Consider the following 23,044-nt stretch of genomic DNA (forward strand, 5'->3'; position numbering starts at 1 on the left):
ACTGTCTAGAGAATTGGCGTCCTATCACTCTCTTGAATAACGATTACAAAATTTTTGCACTAGTTTTCGCTAATAGACTTAAAGAAAAATTAGACACTATTATAGATGAATCACAATCTGGGTTCATGAGGAAACGACATATTGCAAACAACATTAGATTAGTGCTAGATTTATTAGATTATAATTATCTTATCAATGACAACAGCTTCATTCTGTTCCTTGATTTTTATAAGGCGTTTGACTCGCTTGAACATGGTTTTATCCTGCAAGCACTAAAAAAATGTGGATTTGGAGAAGAATTTTGCAGAACTGTCAGGACCCTGTATACAAATGGTAGTAGTGCAATACAATTGAAATTTGGTACTTCCCCTAGATTCAAAGTGTCACGTGGAATAAAACAAGGGTGCCCAATCTCTCCCTACTTGTTTTTGATCGCCTCTCAACTCTTAGCTCTACATGTCTCTAACAGTGCCTTGGAAGGGATAACATTGGCTGAAAGAAGTATCATCCTTAGTCAGCTAGCTGATGACACCACCATCTTCCTGAGAAATGCCTCTCAGATTCCCCTCGTGATAGAGTTGATCAGAGGATTTTCACAAGCTTCAGGTCTCAAATTAAACTTAAAAAAATGTGAACTATTGGCAGTTAAAGATTGTGATGTTTCAAATATATATGACATTCCTGTGAAGGATCAGGTAACATACTTGGGAACAATAATTACTAAAGACCAAAATATAAGAAGTCCATTAAATTTTAGCCCTATCATTGAAAAAAAAAAAAAAAAGTTAAACTCTTGGCTACAAAGAGATTTATCCTTGAGAGGAAGAGTGTTACTGACAAAAGCGGAGGGAATTTCCAGACTTGCTTATTTGGCGGCCTCTTTAGATGTTGATTGTGGGGTATCGAAAAGAATTGATGATATGTTGCTTAATTTCGTGTGGAAAAACAAAACTCATTATGTCAAAAAGTCTGTAATAATGAACACAAATCAGTGTGGGGGCTTAAATTTTTTGGACTTTACAACTTTAAGCAATACCTTCAAAATCAACTGGCTCAGACAATTTATTAACAACCCAACATCACTTTGGAACTTTATTCCAAACTATATTTTCTCTAAAATTGGTGGCTTAAAATTTCTGTTATTATGCAATTATAATATTAGCAAAATCCCAATCAAACTGTCCAGTTCATAAACACATGCTTTTGGCTTGGTCTCTCTTATTTAAACATAACTTCTCACCTCATCGATATTACATTTGGAACAATAAGGACATTCTCTACAAAAACAAATCTTTATTTTTTGAAAATTGGTACAGGAATAATATTATACTTGTTGGCCAACTCTATGACACAAATGGCAGATTGTACAGTTATTCAGATTTTTTGCAGAAATTTCAAATTCCTGTTTCGGTTAAGGAGTATGCAATTGTCTTTGATGCAATTCCTTCTGGTATCAGAATGCTGCTGGGAGGCATTAATTTCCCATGGCCACTGACTCACAATATTGATTTATCTGATACTGCTGTGGGGAGTTTATGCTTTTCTGCGGTGCACCAGATGAAAAATAAAACTATTAGGAATTTATACCAAAAAGACATTGTTACTATACCTTATATAATCCCATATTGGAACAGGTTAATAGAGAATGTCCCTTGGAAAAATGTTTGGTCTTTACCTTTCAAATATATGCTTACTAATAAAGTGAGAGAAGTTACGTTTAAATTAATTCACAGATTCTACCCAGCAAAGTGTGTGCTGAAGCGGTATAAACCAGATATTGAATCTAAATGCTCTTTCTGTAAAAAGTCAGATGAGGATATTTATCATTTATTTTGGAAATGTTCATACACAGAAAAATTCTGGTCAGATGTCCTTGAATTTATTCAAACCTTTTTCATTATGGATTTTTCATTTTGCTTTAAAGATGTTTTCTTTGGTGTGGTTGACCTTGAGATGGACAAGGAAGGAAAGTATTTCATTATTAATCTTTTATTTCTACTCGCTAAATACCACATCCATAAATGTAAGTTCAGGGGCTCTAAACCATTCTTTCTTGTGTTTGAGAGTGAAATCGATGAATACTTGGACTCCATAAGATATTCAAAGAACTGTAAAGCTATAAAGACTGTGCAGATATACTCAAAACTTGTGACACCACGTGACTGAATGAAATTGTAACTCATAACTGTTATGATGCTATGAATTGGACTGCTTGTTATTTAGCCTTGCTGGACTTTGCAGACCCCATTGAATATGTTTAATTTATGTATGTACTTTATTTATTTGTGTATAATTTATTTATGTGTATGATTTGTAAGTTTTGTTTGTAACTGCTAATGCTATCAATAATAATAATAATAAAAAAACAAAAAAAAAAAACAAATGAAACTTTTGAGGAAAATTACAATACATAGAAGTTACATACAGCACAATTTTTAAGACCCAGACATCAAAATTCAAGACTTTTTAAAGTCTTTTTAAGGTATTATTTCCAAATTAATAAATTCAATGCTTTTAAGGCTTTTTAAGACCCCGCGGGAACCCTGTTACAAAACTATTCAGGTATTCAAGGGCAGGCTCTAAGATGGTTTAGATCCTACCTGTCCGATCGCTACCATTTTGTTTACTAAAATGGGGAGTCATCTCATTTATCATCAGTAAAATATGGAGTGCCACAAGGATCCGTCCTAGGTCCCCTTCTATTTTCAATATATATGTTCCCCTTGGTAATATTATTAGAAAATACGGAATTAGCTTCCACTGTTATGCTGATAATACTCAGCTATATATTTCATCAAGACCAGATGAAACCTCTTAATTATCTAAGCTAACAGAGTGTATTAAAAATTTAAAAGATTGGATGACCAATACGTTTCTCCTATTAAATTCGGAAAAGACAGAGATACTTATTGGACCAAAAAAACAGTACACAGAATCTTGTAGATTACAATTTGCTGCTAGAGGGATGTAATGTTACTTCCTCTACAGTCAAATACCTAGGTATTATATTAGACACCAAATTATCTTTTAAAAATCATATTTCCCATGTTACAAAAACAAAATTTTTCCATTTTCAAAACATTGCCAAGGTACGAAACATGTTACATGTTTCTGATACAGAAAATGTAGTTCATGCATTCATGATCTCTAGAATGGACTATTGTAATACACTGCTGTGGGGTTGTCCTGCATCTTCAATAAAAAGGGTTCTTACCAGGTCAAGAAAATATGATCATATTACCCCAATTTTACAGTCTCTGCACTGGCTACCTATTACACTTAGTCTAGATGGAAATAGGGGTCCATGCTGTATATGAGGTTCGACTTAATACACTCATGTTGTCGCACCTTGGAGAATGTGAGTTCATGAGAGATGTCTTTGTCTCCCTGTAACTGTCTTGCCAATTTCTCACTGCGGTATTAAGGATTAGGAAAACCTTCCATTTGGATTTTCCAATGTCTTACATGAAGATTTTCCAATGTCTTCATGTACAAGTTGCACATGGATCTTAGCTGGACAACCTCTTTGCATTCAATCACATTCCTAAGAATGTAATACTTTATAACACACACAATATGACTTGTTATGTGCTGCTATCTTCTGTGCCTGCAGGCTGTCAGTGTTGTCTGCTGCCTTTTCTACTCTCTCCCTTCCACGCTCATGGGTTTGGTACTCTGTGTTGAAGTTGTTTCTGCATGATGGATGATACTTAGCTTCCATTACAAATAGGTCCTTGCCCTGCACCTTGCAATAAAGAGCCTCTTTCTTTAATTCCTGTGCCCTAGGTTCAATAACTTTCCCACCTGATTCCTTGTGTTTCCAACTCTGAAACTTTGTAAGCTCTTCAGTCTTCCCCTTGAACTTGGACTTTGCTTTGTCAAAGAAAATGCACTGATTGGGAAACAAGAAGGAACATCTTCTTGGAGCTCCTTCAGATTGAACTGACCATGATTTGACATGGCGCAGAGAGTCCCTTTTCAATGATAATGATTCACCAGATGTAGAAGCCTTTGACACTTGTAAACGATTTATTTTCCCTGTAAAGCTTTTATAGCAATATTGGTGATAGCCAATTGTATCCAAAGACAAGTCCTCTAATTTCAATGGAATCTGTTCACAAATATCCCTCATGTGGTATGGTGAACTGACGTCTTCACAGTCTCATATCTCATATCCCCCACCCAACTAAGCTACCAACACTGCTAGTCAAGAATACAGATTCGATTTAATTGATGTTGATAGTGTTGAAATTATTCAGCCAAGTGATGATATCTCAGATCATTATTTAGTTCTGTGCAAACTTCATATAGCCAAATATTGTAAATTCTACTTCTTGTTACAAGTATTGAAGAACCATCACTTCTACCACAAAAGACTGCTTTTTAAGTAATCTTCCTGATGTATCCAAATTCCTTAGCATATCCAAAACCTCAGAACAACTTGATGATGTAACAGAAACTATGGACTCTCTCTTTTCTAGCACTTTAAATACAGTTGCTCCTTTACGCTTAAGGAAGGTTAAGGAAAACAGTTTGACACCATGGTATAATGAGCACATTTGCACCCTAAAGAGAGTAGCCCGAAAAATGGAGCGCAGCTTGAGGAAAACAAAACTAGAGGTATTTCGTATTGCTTGGGGGGAAAGTAGCATATCCTACAGAAAAGCATTATAAACTGCTAGATCTGATTACTTTTCTTCTCTTTTAAAAGAAAACAAACATAACCCCAGTTATTTATTCAATACAGTGGCTAAATTAACGAAAAATAAAGCCTCAACAAGTGTTAACATTTCCCAACACCACAACAGTAATGACTTTATGAACTACTTTACTTCTAAAATCGATACTATTAGAGATACAATTGCAACCATTCAGCCGTCAGCTACAGTATCACATCAGAAACTGCACTATAGATCCCCTGAGGAACAGTTCCACTCATTCTCTACTATAGGAGAGGAAGAATTTTATAAACTTGTTAAATCATCTAAACTTACAACATGTATGTTAGACCCTATACCATCTAAGCTCCTAAAAGAGGTGCTTCCAGAAGTCATAGGTCCTCTTCTGACTATTATTAATTCCTCATTGTCATTAGGATATGTCCCCAAAACCTTCAAACTGGCTGTTATTAAGCCTCTCATCAAAAAAACACAACTTGACCCCAAAGAACTTGTTAATTATAGACCAATCTCGAATCTCCCTTTTCTGTCCAAGATACTAGAAAAGGTGGTATCTTCACAATTATATTCCTTCTTAGAGAAAAATGGTATATGTGAGGATTTCCAGTCAGGATTTAGAACGTATCATAGTACTGAGACTGCTCTCCTTAGAGTTACAAATGATCTGCTCTTATCATCTGATCGTGGGTGTATCTCTCTATTAGTTTTATTGGATCTTAGTGCTGCGTTTGACACAATTGACCACAGCATTCTTTTGCATAGACTTGAACACTTTGTTTGCATCAGTGGAAGTTCATTAGCATGGTTTAAATCGTACTTATATGACCGCCATCAGTTCGTAGCAGTGAATGAAGATGTATCATATCGATCACAAGTGCAGTATGGAGTACCTCAAGGCTCAGTACTAGGGCCGCTACTCTTCACGCTTTATATGTTACCCTTGGGAGATATCATCAGGAAACATGGTGTTAGCTTTCACTGTTATGCTGATGATACTCAGCTCTATATTTCTTCACGGCCCGGTGAAACACACCAATTTGAAAAACTAATGGAATGCATAGTCGATATAAAAAATTGGATGACTTATGAGTAATTTCTTACTGCTAAATTCAGAAAAAACAGAGGTGTTAATTGTAGGGCCTAAAAACTCTGCTTGTAATAACCTAGAACACTGTCTAAAATTTGATGGTTGCTCTGTCATTTCTTCGTCATCAGTTAGGAACCTAGGTGTGCTACTTGATCGCAATCTTTCCTTAGAAAGCCACGTTTCTAGCATTTGTAAAACTGCATTTTTCCATCTCAAAAATATATCTAAATTACGGCCTATGCTCTCAATGTCAAATGCAGAAATGTTAATCCATGCATTTATATCTTCAAGGTTAGACTATTGTAATGCTTTATTGGGTGGTTGTTCTGCACGCTTAGTAAACAAACTACAGCTAGTCCAAAATGCAGCAGCAAGAGTTCTTAATAGAACCAGGAAGTATGACCATATTAGCCCGGTCCTGTCCACACTGCACTGGCTCCCTATCAAACATCGTATAGATTTTAAAATATTGCTTAATACTTATAAAGCCCTGAATGGTTTAGCACCTCAGTATTTGAATGAGCTCCTTTTACATTATACTCCTCTACGTCCGCTACGTTCTCAAAACTCAGGCAATTTGATAATACCTAGAATATCAAAATCAACTGCGGGCGGCAGATCCTTTTCCTATTTGGCGCCTAAACTCTGGAATAACCTACCTAACATTGTTCGGGAGGCAGACACACTCTTGCAGTTTAAATCTAGATTAAAGACCCATCTCTTTAACCTGGCATACACATAACATACTAATATGCTTTTAATATCCAAATCTGTTAAAGGATTTTTAGGCTGAATTAATTAGGTAAACCGGAACCGGAAACAGTTCACATAACATGTACCTTCTACATCATTAGAAGAATGGCATCTACGCTAATATTTGTCTGTTTCTCTCTTGTTCCGAGGTCACCGTGGCCACCAGATCCAGTCTGTATCCAGATCAGAGGGTCACTGCAGTCACCGGATCCAGTACGTATCCAGACCAGATGGTGGATCGGCACCTAGAAAGGACCTCTACTGCCCAGAAAGACAGCGGAGACCAGGACAACTAGAGCCCCAGATACAGATCCCCTGTAAAGACCTTGTCTCAGAGGACCACCAGGACAAGACCACAGGAAACAGATGATTCTTCTGCACAATCTGACTTTGCTGCAGCCTGGAATTGAACTGCTGGTTTCGTCTGGTCAGAGGAGAACTGGCCCCCCAACTGAGCCTGGTTTCTCCCAAGGTTTTTTTCTCCATTCTGTCATCGATGGAGTTTCGGTTCCTTGCCGCTGTCACCTCTGGCTTGCTTAGTTGGGGTCACTTCATCTACAGCGATATCATTGACTTGATTGCAAATAAATGCACAGACACTATTTAACTGAACAGAGATGACATCACTAAATTCAATGATGAACTGCCTTAACTATCATTTTGCATTATTGAGATACTGTTTTCCAAATGAATGTTGTTCAGTGCTTTGACACAATGTATTTTGTTTAAAGCACTTTATAAATAAAGGTGATTGATTGATTGAATAAAAACGCTGTCGAATGAACTTTTTTTGCTTTTTTTTTGACAACAGATGGTCAAAATGTTATAAAACATGACAAAAAACAATTTCTGGGGTCAGAATTGTATTGAAAAATGTGTCCATTTGTCTCTGTGAGTTGTTTACATCAAAAGTTATGCCACTTTAAATATTTAGATTTTTCGGGTTTGGTGCAAAGGGTTAAAAATCAAGCATTTTTGACATTATTTCAGATTGGTACCCAATTTAATCTTATAATAGACACTTAAATGATAAAGAAATAATATGTTGTGGGAAAAAAATCTCCCTATACGCTCGAGAAAACTAAAAAATAGTTGATCCTTTACACATCTTTGGCCATTATTTGCTATTTTTGTCCAGAAATAAGGTCAATATGTTGTCAAATGTCAAAAATAACCATTCCATTAAATTCCTGGGGTCAGAAATGTATGGGAAAATGTGTTCATTTGTCTCTGTATGTTGTTTACTTCTAATGTTATGCCACTTTCTATTTCACTTTTAGATTTTTCGGGTTCCGGTCGGGTACAGCAAAGGGTTAAAAAAGAACCCTTTGGGACATTATTTCAGCTTGGTACCTGGCAGATTATGAAAATAGACACTTTAAGGATTTAAAAAAATCTGGTGGCATAAAAAAACCGGGGGGTGTGTGTGGACCCCTATTTCCATATAGACTAACTGAACAAAAATCTAAACTTTTTTTTTTTTTTTTTGCCCCCATTTTTCATTAACCGAACTCAAAGATCTAAGACTTTTTATAAGTACACAAAAGGCCTATTTCTCTCAAATATTGTTCACAAATCTGTCTAAATCTGTGTAAGTGAGCACTTCTCCTTTGCCGAGATAATCCATCCACCTCACAGGTGTGGCATATCAAGATGCTGATAAGACAGCATGATTATGGCACAGGTGTGCCTTAGGATGGCCACAATAAAAGGCCACTCTTAAATGTGCAGTTTTACTGTATTGATGGGTCTGGGGTGGGACGCAGTGCAACACATCTCCTTCGCATAAAGTTGATCAGGTTGTTGATTGTGGCCTGTGGAATGTTGGTCCACTCCTCTTCGATGGCTGTGCGAAGGTATTGGATATTGGCAGGTAGTGGAACATGCTATCATTTAAGCCGATCCAGAGCATCCTAAAAATGCTCAGTGGGTGACATGTCTCGTGAGTATACTGGCCATCCAAGAACTGGGTTGTTTTCAGCCTTGTGCAGCTGGAATCCGTTAATACTTACTGCAGACGGACTATGTGTGAAACAGGTGTTATAATGTAACACCAGAGCACTGCTGTGTGTACCCTCACCACACCTCGCAGTCGCTGCTTAGAAGTGCAACATTGTAAAGGGTCTGTCTGAAACAGTGTCGCACGGCCACGGTGCAGCATAACGCTCGTTCCGAAGGCTGAGTAATTAAATACACCGGTATGGCAGTATATTCAAAATTAACATCATAACGAAAATATAAACCGGTTTTCGGTGTGAACCGGTTTACCGCCCAACACTAATGCCATCTCATATTCTTGAACTGCAGTTATACCTGATCAAATGCACACTATTATTCTTTAGCTTGGGTTAAACAAATACATTTTAGTTGGTTGGAGCAGCAGCTACGCTAATTATGTCTATTTGTTTCTCTGTTTTGCCATGGGATAGGATTTAGAAAAGCTTCAGTTTGGATCCAGAACACTTGAAAAGAGATTATGTCAACCCCTCAGATGACCTCAGATGATGCCAACCCTGAAACAACATATAGGACCACCAAATTCTGCTATAAGTTTGATTACATCATAATACAGTAATTGTTGTTAATAGTGTTTGTCATCTGAGCGTTGTAATGCATTGTCTGTATGAGTGTGAAATGTGCTGTTGCAGTGTTGGGAAATGTATAAAGCAACCCAGAACCAAAGCAAAATTGGAGAAATTAAAACAAGAACAGAGATAACCCAAAAATGAAAAGGAAAAAAAATGCTGAAACACACACAAAGAAAACTCAAACAGCTCCAACCCAAGTCCCCCAACACTATCACATTAAACAGTCTCCTTTAAAATGAGTACACCAGACAGGTGCAGTCAATGAACCACCCATTAGGCTAATTCGTAGGCAGGGACGTGCACAGACATTTTGAGGGGCAGGGGCTCAAGTGAAATAAAGGGCACTTCTCATAAAAGTATATATATATTAACGCAACACTGACTTCCTTTTAAAAAAAATAAAAAAAGTTAATTAATTTTATCTTCCTCAAACTCTAATTTTCAAAAGATGTCTACAAAATAATCAGTTCACACAGAAACCATGGTCTCCTTAGTATTCACTAGGTTTATAGAGCAGCAAAGGAAACCATCCCACAATGTGCATGTTTTGAAAACATTTTCTATGCTACTAGTTTCAAGAATAACCAAAAAAACTGCATCAAGCAGAGGGGTGTGTTTTACTAATAATTTGTTTATTTTTTTGCACAAGGCACTACATCATTTTAATTATTTTGGTGTTATCAGAACACATAACACTTTTAAATCAACACAAATATTCTAAACTGAAGAGGGTTGTTGCTGCTATTTTGTTAACTTTGCATTACGCTGCCTGCCTGGCCCTGCACTGCAAGCATGATTAAAATTAATTGTTTAATTTAAATCTTACTTGATTGTTTGAATTAAACTTACCAAAATAATTGAGTAAAAATTAAATAAAAGCCAATGTCATGTATGTATTTGTGGTTGTATGTAATACTATTTTATAAAGGTTTAGAGGAAATTAAAAAAAGTTCATAAATAAAAAGTTAATTTATAAATATTGTTATTTTTAATGTTTAATGTTAACTTATTTCTACTCAGTTTTATTTATTAATGTAAAGATGCAGTTACTCAGATTTACTACATTTTTTAGAGTGTAGCCTATCCTCCATCTGTTTGCATCTGTAGATTTCTTCTAGATTCACCAATTTAGATTTCTAAATTTCAGGGGGAAAGACTCTTGATGCAAGTCATTAACTAACTGGGGACGTTCTTATTTTATTAACTTATTAACTTTGGTTGGGGGTCAATGAGCGCTTCAGAACTCCTGACCTGATATTTAGATATACTATTCTTCAATAAATATATTTGTTTGACAGGGAAGCTGTGCGCAAACAGGAATATATATTATTTTTTCCAAAAAAAAAAAAAAAAAAAAAAAAGGGCACTTTCTCTCCAGGAATAAAAAGGGCAGGTGCTCAAGCCCCCTTTGATGTCTATGTGTGCATGTGCCTGTTCGTAGGCACAGAAAACAATCACCACTCTCCCGGAAATGCAGGGATCTTCACATTGATTACATCTTTAATTGATTTTTTCCCCATACATTTCTGCCATATTTACAGAGTCACCACTGAAAAGCTATTACTACATATTATAGAAACATAAATGTTCTGTGAAGTTGCTTTCCAACGATTTGTATTGTAAAATATTGTCGATATTGTAAAAAGTGCTATACAAATGAAATTTAATTGAATGTAAAGAAATGTAATGTTAACAACTGTTAAAAATTAAAATTAATAAACTGACATATATTGCAAATTAATATATTATAAATGTATTTACATATGTTTACAGGAAATAAATAGATTTAAATATTTCCAATAATATATATTAACATATGTTTAATATATGTGAAAAATATTAAAAAGTAACCAAAATCAAATATTTAAATATATTCCATATATTTCTAAATATATTTACATGAAAGTGAAAGTGACGTGACATTCAGCCAAGTATGGTTACCCATACTCAGAATTTGTGCTCTGCATTTAACCCATTCTAAGAGCACACACACAGAGCAGTGACCACACACACACACTGTGAACACACACACACACACATGCTGCGGCATAAATAACATCATGCGCTAAAAAGAGCATCACTCAATAGTATTAAATAATTGCCCCCTGAATGTACAGAGGTGTCGAAACGCTAAAACACCGTATAATAAGCCGAACACGAGTAAATAAACGACCTAGGGGCGTGGCGCGCTTCACTGAAACACGCCCCGCCCCCTCCTCCCCGAGAGAACGTCAGTATATTATGACGTCACATGGTATAAACTGTACACCCGCGCGCTCTGAAGATCACTTCAGTTCAGTGAGACTCCGAGCAGAAGCGAAGACGTTCACCTGAGCAGAGCCTCGAAGTCTATCAAGACGGACAGTTGACAAAAATTCAGCAAGTTTGACAGCGACACAGTCAACACGCGTTTCTCCTGCTTTTGAGTCAGTGGAGCTCTACTTCAGCAGCTCAGTGTCAGCAGATGTTCAGCTGATATTGAGTGACTCTCCACAGACAGCTGGAGGAAAAAGCTCTTCAGAACAACAGGCTTCTCCCACAGCAGCCGCTATGGAGAACCGCTCAACAGGTTAGGAATAACGGTAGAGCCCTTAAAAGTTTGTAAACGTTGCAACTTCTCCGGGTGGGCGGGGCTTAGCTGGAGGCAAAAAGAGGCGCGGACGCAATGTTGACAAGCGTAAACTAGCACGTTTTAAGAGGGATTTATTAAACATGGATGCTGAATAAGGATCGAAACTGTCCGAATAAGTACAGTCCCTGACTCTGCGGGACCGTGACAGCTTTTTTTTTTTATTGCTGATTTGCTAGATAAAACCAACACACCAGTTCATATTATGCATATATTATTTTACCTGATATGAAGTGTGCACTGCAAACAGGAGCATTATTTATGATATTCTCCGTCCAACAAGTGCTGTTCCTTCTATTCTGGCAGACAAAAACCCAACAAGAAGACATTTTAAAGTCAAAACCTCAAACTTTTAGCGCACCTGCTATAAGTTCTGCCTTATTTTTTTATTTTTTTTCAATTGCATGAATAACAATTACAGAAAATGAACACACACACACAGAAAAATAATAAAAATAGAAATTAAAAATAGAAAATAAAATAAAATGCCAGGGTTAAAGATACACAAATGTAAAATACAAAAATTGAATAAAAATAAAACTCAATAGACCAAACAAAAAATTAAAGGCTTTGACATTTCACAAAATCTTAAAATTATTCAACAAATACATGGTTTTAACAGCTTTTTTGTTTGTACTGTCCTTAATGGAAACCATATAATTTTCTAAATCTTTCAATACCACAGAAAATAAAGGTTTCTGATTAGTAAATTTGCACCTATGAATATGAAACTTAACTAAAATAATCAAAAGATTAATAATATACGCTTCCTTTTCCATACTCTTTTCATATTGTAAAAAACCAAATATTACATGTTCGTATAACAAAAGAAAATTACAATCTAATTTGTTATTTATAAATTTAGAAACTTCCCACCACAGCCTTTTGGTATACCGACAGTGCCAGAAAATATGGGGTACAGTTTCTGGCTGCAAAAAACAAAATGACAATTTACATTAATGTCTTTGTTAAATTTGGATAGAAAATGTTTAGCAGGGTAAAATTTTTGCAGTATCTTGAACGAAATTTCCTTGACCTTATTTGTAAGAATATATTTATTAGGTAACAACTAGACCTTATTCCATTTAATAGTTCCAATAAACCTTGACCAATAGGAAATAACGTGGTTTACTTACAAGTTCTTTTTGAAAAAGGGAACGTATAGCCTTATTATTTTTGCTTGTCGAAAAACAAACTTTTTCTGCCTTATGTTTTGCCTCCAGCTAGAGCGGTGACGTCACAGTGACGTAGCCGATTAAGGGGTCTATAAAATATAAATGAAAACTCTATTCTAAATAAATAGAATTAATAATAGTAAAAACTGTGAAAAGAAATTCTGACATATAGTAATTTAATCTAATACAGCACACCTGTAAGTGTCACACTTCCATTAACTTAGTTGTATTCATCCATTGTTCTTCTTTCTATGGTTTATACCTCAGAATTTGGCTTGAATTTTCTGATAACGTAGTAATTTCTTCATACCTTTTTATGTATTTGTTTCTTCTTTTCTTTTAGAAAAACAAACCAGAAAGAGGAAGACAAAACGCATCCATGCATTCTTCCGGCGAATTGGGAAGACTTTAAAGCTTTGCACCCTACACTGCTACGGGGACGATATATTGTCCCCATTTCCATCCGATGATCCAGCAGATCTCCAGCCACGTTTATCTGGCCTTGAATGGGCGTTATCAATCGATCCATGTCCATCTGGTTTGGAGCTGACAGTTAACACCAATCCGGCTGATCCTGATGGGTCATTGGTCTCAGAACCATCCAGTCTTGAGGTGATATCTGACAGTGATCAGGCTGATCCAGAGCCATCACCTGTCCCAGGTCAATCCAGCCTCGATTTAAAGTTAACACTGGATCCAGGTCTATCCAAACTGGTTTCTGAGACAATGAATGTCCCAGGACTATCTAGTCTTGATGTAACACCTGAACCAAGTCTATCCAGTATTGAGATGAAACCGGACATGGATCTAACCGAGCCCAAGCCATCATCTGTCCCAGGTCCATCTGGTTTTGAGGCAGCTATTGGTAAGTCTACTGTCATTTTTTATCTCCTTTTGGATTTTCATTTTACCTACTTGTCTGCTCTTTTACACTTATGCCCAATTAATAATATGCTCCTAACTTAATGATACCTTGTCAAGATTACATCAAAAAATGGCAGAACCACACATTTTTCTTTGCATTATCCCTTGTGATTTAGATTGAACTTAATCTATATTCTTTCATTATGAGAAAGTCACAAGATGATTAATCACACAGTACATGTCCATTTTACCAGTTGTCTCATCTAACATCTGTATTCACCCAGTGTTCTTCCTTCTTCGTGATGTTTAGACTCAGTATTTGACTTACAGTTTCTAATTTTTAATTATGTTTCTATTTCATTCTTCTTCTTCTTCTTTTTGTTGTAGAACAACAATCAACAAAGAGGAAGAAGAAAGGCATCTGTGCATTCTTCCGCCGAACATGGAGGGTTGTTAAGTGTGCTGCTCTCTGTGGCCAAAGGGGCAACAAAGTGGCTCCAGATCCATTTGCCATTGACCCAGTGGCTCAACAGGAAAATTCAGATCTCCAGCCAGATTTATTCAGACTTGAGTGGCTGACACTTAATGCTGAGCCAACATATCTGGAGCCATCACCTGTCCCAGGCCCATCCAAACTGAATAATGAGCCAATGCCTGCCCCACATCAGTCTGGTTATGAGCCACCTGTTGGTAAGTCTACTGTCATTATTAGTCTACTGTCTACTTGTATTTTTACTAGTGCTGTCAAATGATTAATCGCAATAAATCACATCCAAAATAAAAGTTTTTGTTTACATAATATAATATATGTATGTAGTGTACACTGTGTATATCATGTATACAAACACATGCATGTATATATTCAAGAAAAATGTTGTTTATATATTAAATGTATTTATATAAAATAAGAATATACATGTATATACATGGACATATTTTCAAAATACATACTGCATGTGTGTGTATTTTTATATTTTATTAATATACACAGTACACCTACATACACTATGTAAAAAAAAAATATTTATGTTCCTGAAATTTATCAGTATTTGCATGTACAGTAGCATGTGAGGATCTAGTACTGCTTTTATAAGTAAATTAATAGAGCCTGATGTTTATTTCTAAGGGAAAAAATACAAAATCATAGCATGACATGCCACTAATGTCAGAGCTAAAACATCCCATACAAGTTTAGAATTAATTTAATGTGGATCTTTAGCAAAATGATCGAGTTTAAGTGTACAACTTTATTCACGCCAAACTTTATTCACCCAGTGTTCTTCTTTGTTCATGATGTCTAACCTCAGTAATGGACATACAGTTTCTGGTTGAAATTTCTAGTTCTTTTTTTTTAGAAAAACAAAGAAAAATCAGGATGAAGAAAGACATCCGAGCATTCTTCCAGCGAACATGGAGGACTGTTAAGTTTCCCTCCTTGGCCCCAGATTCATGTCGAGTTGAGCCAGTAGTTCATTGGGATCAAGTGGACCTCCAGCCAGGTCTATCTGGTCCCTTGTGGTTGTCAAGGAATGATCCAGGTCCTTCTTGTTTCGAGGTGACAGTCATGGCCAACCAAAATCCACCTGATTCTAAGCCAGATCCATTCAGCCTCCAGTCACACTTAACACTAGGGATGCACGATAATATCGGCACAATATCGGTATCGGACGATAAAAGCTTAAAATGACCATTATCGGTATCGGCCGATATGAATATTTCTGCCGATGAGCCAAACCGATATTCTCCAAGTGAAATAATTGACCTGTTTTTCAGATGTGAATGTCTGTCTACATTTGTAAAATAATACATTTATGGTAGAATCAGTACAGAAGAGATACATGGATTTCTCTTCAGTAAAATTAAAGTTTAAATATATCAGTATATATTTATATATATATCGGTATCGGCATCGGCCAAAATTATTTTGAAAATATCGGCATATCGAATATCGGCCAAAATCCAATATCGTGCATCCCTACTTAACACTTGACCCAGGCCCAGCTGGTCTTGTAGTTGAGTTGACGTCTGTCCCAGGACCATCCAGTCAGGAGATAATGCCAGTCTATGGGTCTGACATGGGTCTGGATGTTCCTGAGCTAAAACCCATTCCAGGTTCCAGTCTCGTTCTGACAGCTGCTGTGGATCTGATTGATCCCGAGCCGTCATCTGCCTCTGGTTCATGCAGCTGCAGGCGGACACCTGACACTGATCTGGACAATTCTAAACAAAAACATGTCCCAGTCCTATCTGGTTTTTGGCCAACTGCAGGTGAGTCTACTGTCACTACTTCTATAATAATGTTCCATTACTTTTTCATAATTTTAATATTTGTTCCTACTGAACATATAAATTATTTATGCTCCTGACATGTATCTTAATTCCTTGTTTGGTATTCAAAATTAATCCTGTGGTATTCTAGTGGACAGAGTTTGTTTTGAATCACATACTTCCTTGTATATCATTATTTTCCTGGTTCCCTGATTGCCTTTATAGTCTGCTCTTAGCTAATGCATGGAATACAGTTTATAAAAGCCACATTATCTGAATAACTCTTCTGTCTGCCTTTTGGAGTTCATGTAAGAGAATCAAAAGAAAGTAGTGCTCATCTGTTCTTTCTGCATGTTTTCTTTTTTCAGCAAAATTTTCCTCCCGTTATGATGTGGGACGGAAGTTGGGACAGGGAGGTTTTGGCTCTGTGTATAAGGGGACTCACAGATTTAGTGGACGGAAGGTAAACTACTCCTGCTTTATTTAAAAAAAATAAACGTTACTTTTATTTTTGTCTTTGTTTCTTTTACTTTCATCATTGTTCCGTACTATTTTTTATTTTTATGTAAAAATTAACATATAGATAATTGCAAACATGTTTAAAACAATTTGTCTCTTTGCAGGTTGCTATCAAATTTCTACCTAAGAATCTCTGGAACAGCTTAATTAATGTGGTAAGTTAATTTAGAAAAACTGTGTTGACTATAGTGTAGTTTATAATGGGAAATAGTGACAAGAAGAAGCATTTTCAATTGTGCTCTCAGACTTTTAGACTCTGCTGTATCTCAATGTGAATATTACACACAGAAGTGAAACGTCAAGCTAACCTTTTGTCAAAATTTGTTTTTCCAGCCTGGATCTACAGAACCTCTGCTGTCAGAAGTGGTTATGAATGTGATGGTGTGCGCACCTCCGAAAAGCCCCTACATTGTACAAATGATCGAGTGGTTTGATCAGACACATCAGTTCGTCATAGTTATGGAATATCCACATCCATGTCAGACCTTGCTGGAATTTACCATGTGCCATGGATGTTGTCTGGATGAATCTGTGGCACGTGGTTTAATGCGGCAAGCGGTGCTTGCAGCCAAACACTGCATTGAACGGGGCATCTTACACAATGACATCAAGACGGACAACATGCTGGTCAACACAGAGACACTGCAGCTCAAACTAATAGACTTCAGCTGTAGCAAACGTATTAACATGTCTTGCTCTGAAGGTGAGTTGATGTAATGCTATAATATGTCAAAAAATGTACATGATTCAAAGCTTATTATCTCAAAGTAGACTAACAGAGCTCTGTGATTTCATTTTCTAAAGACTTCTGTGAGCAATTAATCTCTTGCTTCCTATACAGATCATCAACAGGCGGTTGGATCAACAGTCTGGTCTTTGGCTATGGTACTTTTGGAGATAGTAAACGGAGACCAGCCCATGAGTGTTTTGCAGAAAGCACGTCATCCTTTGATACCAAATTTCTCCAGTGGTGAGACAACAGCACACAACAATAATACAAACATACATTTTTGGCACAATATCAGTGTTCAACTTCCCAGCTACTAAAAATAAAAGGGGAAACTGATTGATATAAAACATAATGATTGATATTTAAAGTACAGTAAGTGTAACACACAGGAGATTGTCCCTGTTTAAAATTGAATACAGTACAAAATACTATGTTTTTCAGAAGCTTTTCATACATGACAACATGCCTGTGCTATGCTCTCATAAAGAGCATACATGACTAACCAGCTTTTTCCACTTTGAAAACTTGTACAGAGTTTAAAGATCTGATAGAGCAGTGTCTGGTCAGGCCTCAAACCAAGACGTTAGAGCAGATCTTAGAACATCAGTGGTTTAAGCTGGACTGAGGGAAGCCAGAGGATCAGGAGGCAGGTTGTGTAACAGCTTGAGGGAAGGCAGATACTAACCAACTCTTCAGTAAAAAAATAAAATAAATAAATAAAAGCAGATCATTCATCTGTAGAGAATAGCTAGCAGACAGCACTTTACTGCAGACCGAACTTTCACCTTTCACCTGTGGCACTGAATATTACACCTACTATGGAGGTGACATTTTGCCAAGACAAATTTGTCAAGATTCTAGTATTTAGTTTTTCTCAAAAATCCTAGATAATTGTGCACTTTGGAGAAAAACTAAATGAAAGAGAATGTAGTGGTCTAGAGACAAATAGGCCTAATACTGAAGATTCGGAATGGGTTCTTAGGGGCCTTTTGCCACAGATGAAATAAACCAGGCATAGCTGAATTCAAATAGTAACTAAGAGTAACTTGACAGAAAATTCCCAGTGAAGACCAGTAAAGATTTTACAGTATATTACGGGCCACCAGATCTACGTTAGTTTAGGTACTGACATTAGATCAGGTACTGAGGGTAGAGTCATTTTATTACAATAGGCCACTTACCCAACCAGTACAATATTATCTTAAATATTTTGAATTCACAAACCTCTGAGTCCACACATTATAAAAAAACAAAAGTCTCTAGACCAACAAGTCTAAACTGTATAATTTATATTATATTGCAATTATATAATAAAATATAATAGTGCTATTTATATTTCTGTAACTATGACTATTTTTCTACAGTGTAATGAGTTCTCTTAGCTTTACTTGAATACTTCCTGAGTTAGACAAAATATTTTTGACTTAAATCAGAATATCATCCCCACCTAATTATTAAAGTACAGTAATGAGTATAAATGACAATAAATGAGATATACTGACTTGTATTCTATTGACAACCATATGCAATTTAATTTATATATTAAGCTTATTTCAAGAACAAAACAAAGTATCTTTATAATGCCACACACTTAGAAAAAAGCCATAAACTAGGGCAATCAATTAAAAATGAGAATTTTGAATATTTGTTGAATTTAATCTAAAAATCCACATCTGAATGCAAAAACATTGCCTTCACATTTCACGTGTGCATCAGACAGACTTATCAATTGGTGCGTTTCTATTACCTTTCAAATTGCGCAAATGAAATGGAAATGTCAATTTTGCAAAAATGCTCATATATCAGAAAGTTTTTACGCTCGCATGAGGTGGTTTTCAGGCAATGCGAAAAAGGAATAATTAGCAAAATTGCAATGGAAACAATTTTTTCGCATTTACAGGTCACAGGGTTTATGTAAAGAGTCATATGATCATTCTTCAAGAAACTATTTGCGCAACGACTAATTTGACTGGTTTAAACTAAAGCTTTGTATCAGACTAGCGTTAGTCGACTAGTCTAAAAGCAAGACACCCCCAAAAGATGGTAAGAAAAAAAAATACTTTGTGTGTGGGGTACATTTGAAACACCTTAAAGTGCGTTCACAACTTGTCTGATCTGTGATATTTTCATCGCACATGCGTATTAGCTCCCTCTTTAATCATGGGAAATTTGAAGTACATGCGCTTCTCCAGTCCGAAGATATCGGTGAAAGTTTTTTCCCAAGGTAAGTTTTTCACTTCACCACATCTCTTCCACAATGAATAGCTTGTCATCCTTACATGACTGTTAAAGGTAACTTACATTTTGGTAAACCTTAATCTGTGCCATGCAATGTCATAAAATCTAGAGAAATGTTTGAGGTAGGGGTGGGATAAACGATTATTTTTTAAACTATTAATCTAGCGATTATTTTTTTAGATGCATCGATTAATCTAATGATTAATTTTTTCAGACTGATTCGATTTCGATTATCTCCCCATTAATTGACTTCTAACAATTTATACATGTTGATTTACATATCTGAATGAAAAAAACATGAATTCTTTAACACTGCAATATATGTTTATTGCTCTTAAAATTACAATATAAAAGACTGACTAAGAATGCATTACTTTGCACTTGTATAGAGATACCATTCAATAAAACCTTGAAGCCTTGAAAACACATAGCTTACTGAAACAAGCTTACTGAACACATAGGGCCTAGGTTACTGAAAAAAAGTTCTTCTTTCAGATGAAAATAACAACAAATTGATGTCTAGCATTCAATAAAAAGGTCACCCAAAATACTTGTTTAGAGCAATTTAAAAAATACCGTAACCAATGTAAACTTGAGGGCTTTAAGCTAATACAGAGAGTGCGTTTCCAAAAAAATAAATGAAATAAAAATGTGGGACAGTGGGAGCCAGCAGCCTATCATGGAGAAAAAAAAAATCTCTGAATCCTCCACGTGAAACTTTGGCGTTCCACCCTTTTTCTATCGTGTCTAATGATTTTGGTTAATATACACGAGGGAGAGAGAGAGAGAGAGAGAGAGCAAGAAAGCGCTCGTGTAGTTTGAAGACTGTGAGCGAGCGCGCGTGAAACTTCGGTGTTTCGCCCATTTTATATTGTGTTTAATGATTTTGATTAATATGCACAAGGGAGAGAGAAGGCAAGAAGTGCTCGTGTTGTTTGAAGACTATGAGTGTGCGCGCGCAGCCGAGGCTCTCTCTCGTATGCGCCGTCAGGCACAGCGATCAAATAAGGCTTTGACAGCCACCAAAAAAAAAAAAAGATAAATGCAGAAAACCCCTGGATTGGTTATATAACGTTGGACCGAATGTTGATCCTGCCATCGCGTATATTCAGCGCACATAAGTTAAACGTTTTGCAAACGTTTTTTTAGAGAAATAAAAACAGGTCGACGAATCGATGCGCATATTTTGCGTCGACGTCATCGATGACCTCGACGTGTTGTCCCAGCCCTAGTTTGAGGTGGTCAGCGGGGTACATTTGAGACAGGATGTATCAAATGTACCCGCACTAGAATCCTATTGCGGCACATGCAGTTTAGTTGCACAACGTAAGATCAAAAATTAATAGTCACATTCAGACAATGTACAAAGCAAATTAAACCAACATTTGATATTTGTGATATTAAACTGCTTACGTCTTATTGACATATTTTCTAACATGTAGATAAGGATATTAGGGCATATCGTAAAGTATGCAAGGTGGTAAATGGGTACAGTTGATACACCAGAGTTCATTTAAGTGAATAACATTTAAATCTGTTTGTTTGGACAGACGGACTAAAACCCAGCTAACAAAAAAAGGTCCCCAGGACGTCCCCCGGACGTTTTGTGGCACTGTCTCCTTCTCCTTCGGTGGTCATGGCCACTAATTTCGTGGAAGCATGCAACGTTGAAAGATGTTTGAGTAAGTTTGAATTACTTGACACTGACGTGGATAGGCACTTTTGCCCAGGGCATAATTTGCATTTCACGATTAAATTCGTTCCTTTAATTTCTTGAAGGAAAAAGTAATGTCTATACTTCCATTTAGAGAAGGCTACTTTTGGATTATTTGGGCTCGTCGCCATACCTGTCTCTCGTTGACTGACTGGCTTGTGTTGTTCCTTGTGTGTCCTGTCCTGTCCGACTATGTATTGTGAAGGGTCGTTCGCAATTCATGAGCGTTAGTGATGATGGATCGACTCGTTCGCGAATGAGCTTTTGATGAGTCGTTCGCGATTTGCGAATGAGCCGACTCTAAGAGCCGGCTCTTTTTAGGTGAACGTCGGGAGCTGGCTCGCATATCTGAAGAGCCGACTCTATTTTTACAAATGTAACCTATAGAAATTATGAAATATTATAGTCAAAGTCATTTAAAGAGCCGGCTCTTTTCAGTGAGCTGAGTCAAAAGAGCCGAATGCCCATCACTACTATGCATGCTTTTGAACACCCGCCCAACTCTACCTCTGATTGGATTACAATGAAATTTTCTTCTACCTCAGCCAATCGTCAGCATTTATGCGCTTGTCTCGTGCTCTGCCCACTAACCAAGGAAGAACAGTAAAAAAAGTATTTGCCTCTCGCTGTTATTCCCATCACTGCTTGTATGTTATATTACATCACGCTGAGTGGCATTAAAAACAGTAGACAAGCATTAACTGCACATCAATTATCTATATTAATTAGATTTTATTGAGGCAGGCAAATCATTCTCAGCTAGTAACTCGCATCGGGATCATATGAACAATTAAACAGACATAAGACTAAATAAATGTCTTATTTTACATTATTTTGCGCAGTTAATGCATAATTCCTCAATGGATTTGTTTGGATCGGCATGCATTTATCTTACATGACTAATAGAATAATTAATAATTTAATTGATACAGACATTATAGCTTTAGGGAAGGACGGATGTTGCAATCATTTTTTATAGTTTGCTTATTGTCTAAATTCATAAGAGCCAAGTTAAAAAAAAAAAAACATATTTTGAGGATTTAATTAAACAATAAGTGAAAAAAGTTTTATTTGTTAAACTTATTTAAGTTTTACCTTTTAACATGCAGGAGCAGCTATGAAGAATCCCGTGCTTCCGTCGCCAACTGAAGCAGAGGCTGAAAAACACATTAAGGATTATCTCCGCTTGGCCCCAGGGAGAATGCCTTGTTAGTCAACTTGCTTTTTTGTTGTTTGTTTGTTTGGTTCAGGATTAAAATAATAATAATAATAACATAAACAACTGCTTATTTTCATTCACCGTTAATTAAAGGATACAAATCATTCAACAGCATGTTGTGTTCTTTCATTCTGAGTGGAAAATACTTGGGTTTAGTTATCATACTTTTCTCATATGTGAAGACGCATGCATAATCAGTGTAACTAAAGCTGTGATTAATAAAAGTAAATATGAAGGAACATATAAACTCGTACAATTAAGAACGACATCTATGCTATGTAAATCAGATGTCTAATAGACGTAACATTCAAATATTAAACGTCTGTAATACGTCTTCCGGAGATCGCTGGAACATCGGAAAAGGACGTCTATGCGACGTCTTCCAGATGATCAAATGCCCTAAAAATGACGTCTCCCAGATGCAAACGCATACATCGCACAGACGTCCCCGCGACGTACCTGTGCTATCTGGGGCTGTTTAAGATGGTTTTAGCTGGTCTCCCAGCTTGGCCAGGCTGGTTAAGCTGGTTTTAGCTGGTCTCTAATTTTTACTATATTTTCTATCGCCCTACAACTAAACC

The 23,044-nt window shown here is 36.4% G+C and overlaps 1 protein-coding gene across 1 annotated transcript; it reads left to right on the plus strand.

Moving 5' to 3' along the window:
- The first annotated feature begins 11,321 nt into the window (after nt 1-11,321).
- Nucleotides 11,322-22,550, plus strand: LOC113108996 (uncharacterized). Its single transcript, XM_026272453.1, has 12 exons — nt 11,322-11,676; nt 13,255-13,776; nt 14,163-14,465; nt 15,131-15,396; nt 15,755-16,043; nt 16,412-16,506; nt 16,667-16,717; nt 16,896-17,265; nt 17,404-17,532; nt 19,439-19,652; nt 20,769-21,212; nt 22,354-22,550. The coding sequence occupies exons 1-10, from the start codon at nt 11,658-11,660 to the stop codon at nt 19,555-19,557; spliced, it is 2,163 nt and encodes a 720-aa protein (XP_026128238.1). The 5' UTR covers nt 11,322-11,657; the 3' UTR covers nt 19,558-19,652; nt 20,769-21,212; nt 22,354-22,550.
- The last annotated feature ends 494 nt before the right edge of the window (nt 22,551-23,044 follow it).

This window comes from Carassius auratus, chromosome 9, assembly GCF_003368295.1.
Source record: "Carassius auratus strain Wakin chromosome 9, ASM336829v1, whole genome shotgun sequence".
NCBI lineage: Eukaryota > Metazoa > Chordata > Actinopteri > Cypriniformes > Cyprinidae > Carassius > Carassius auratus.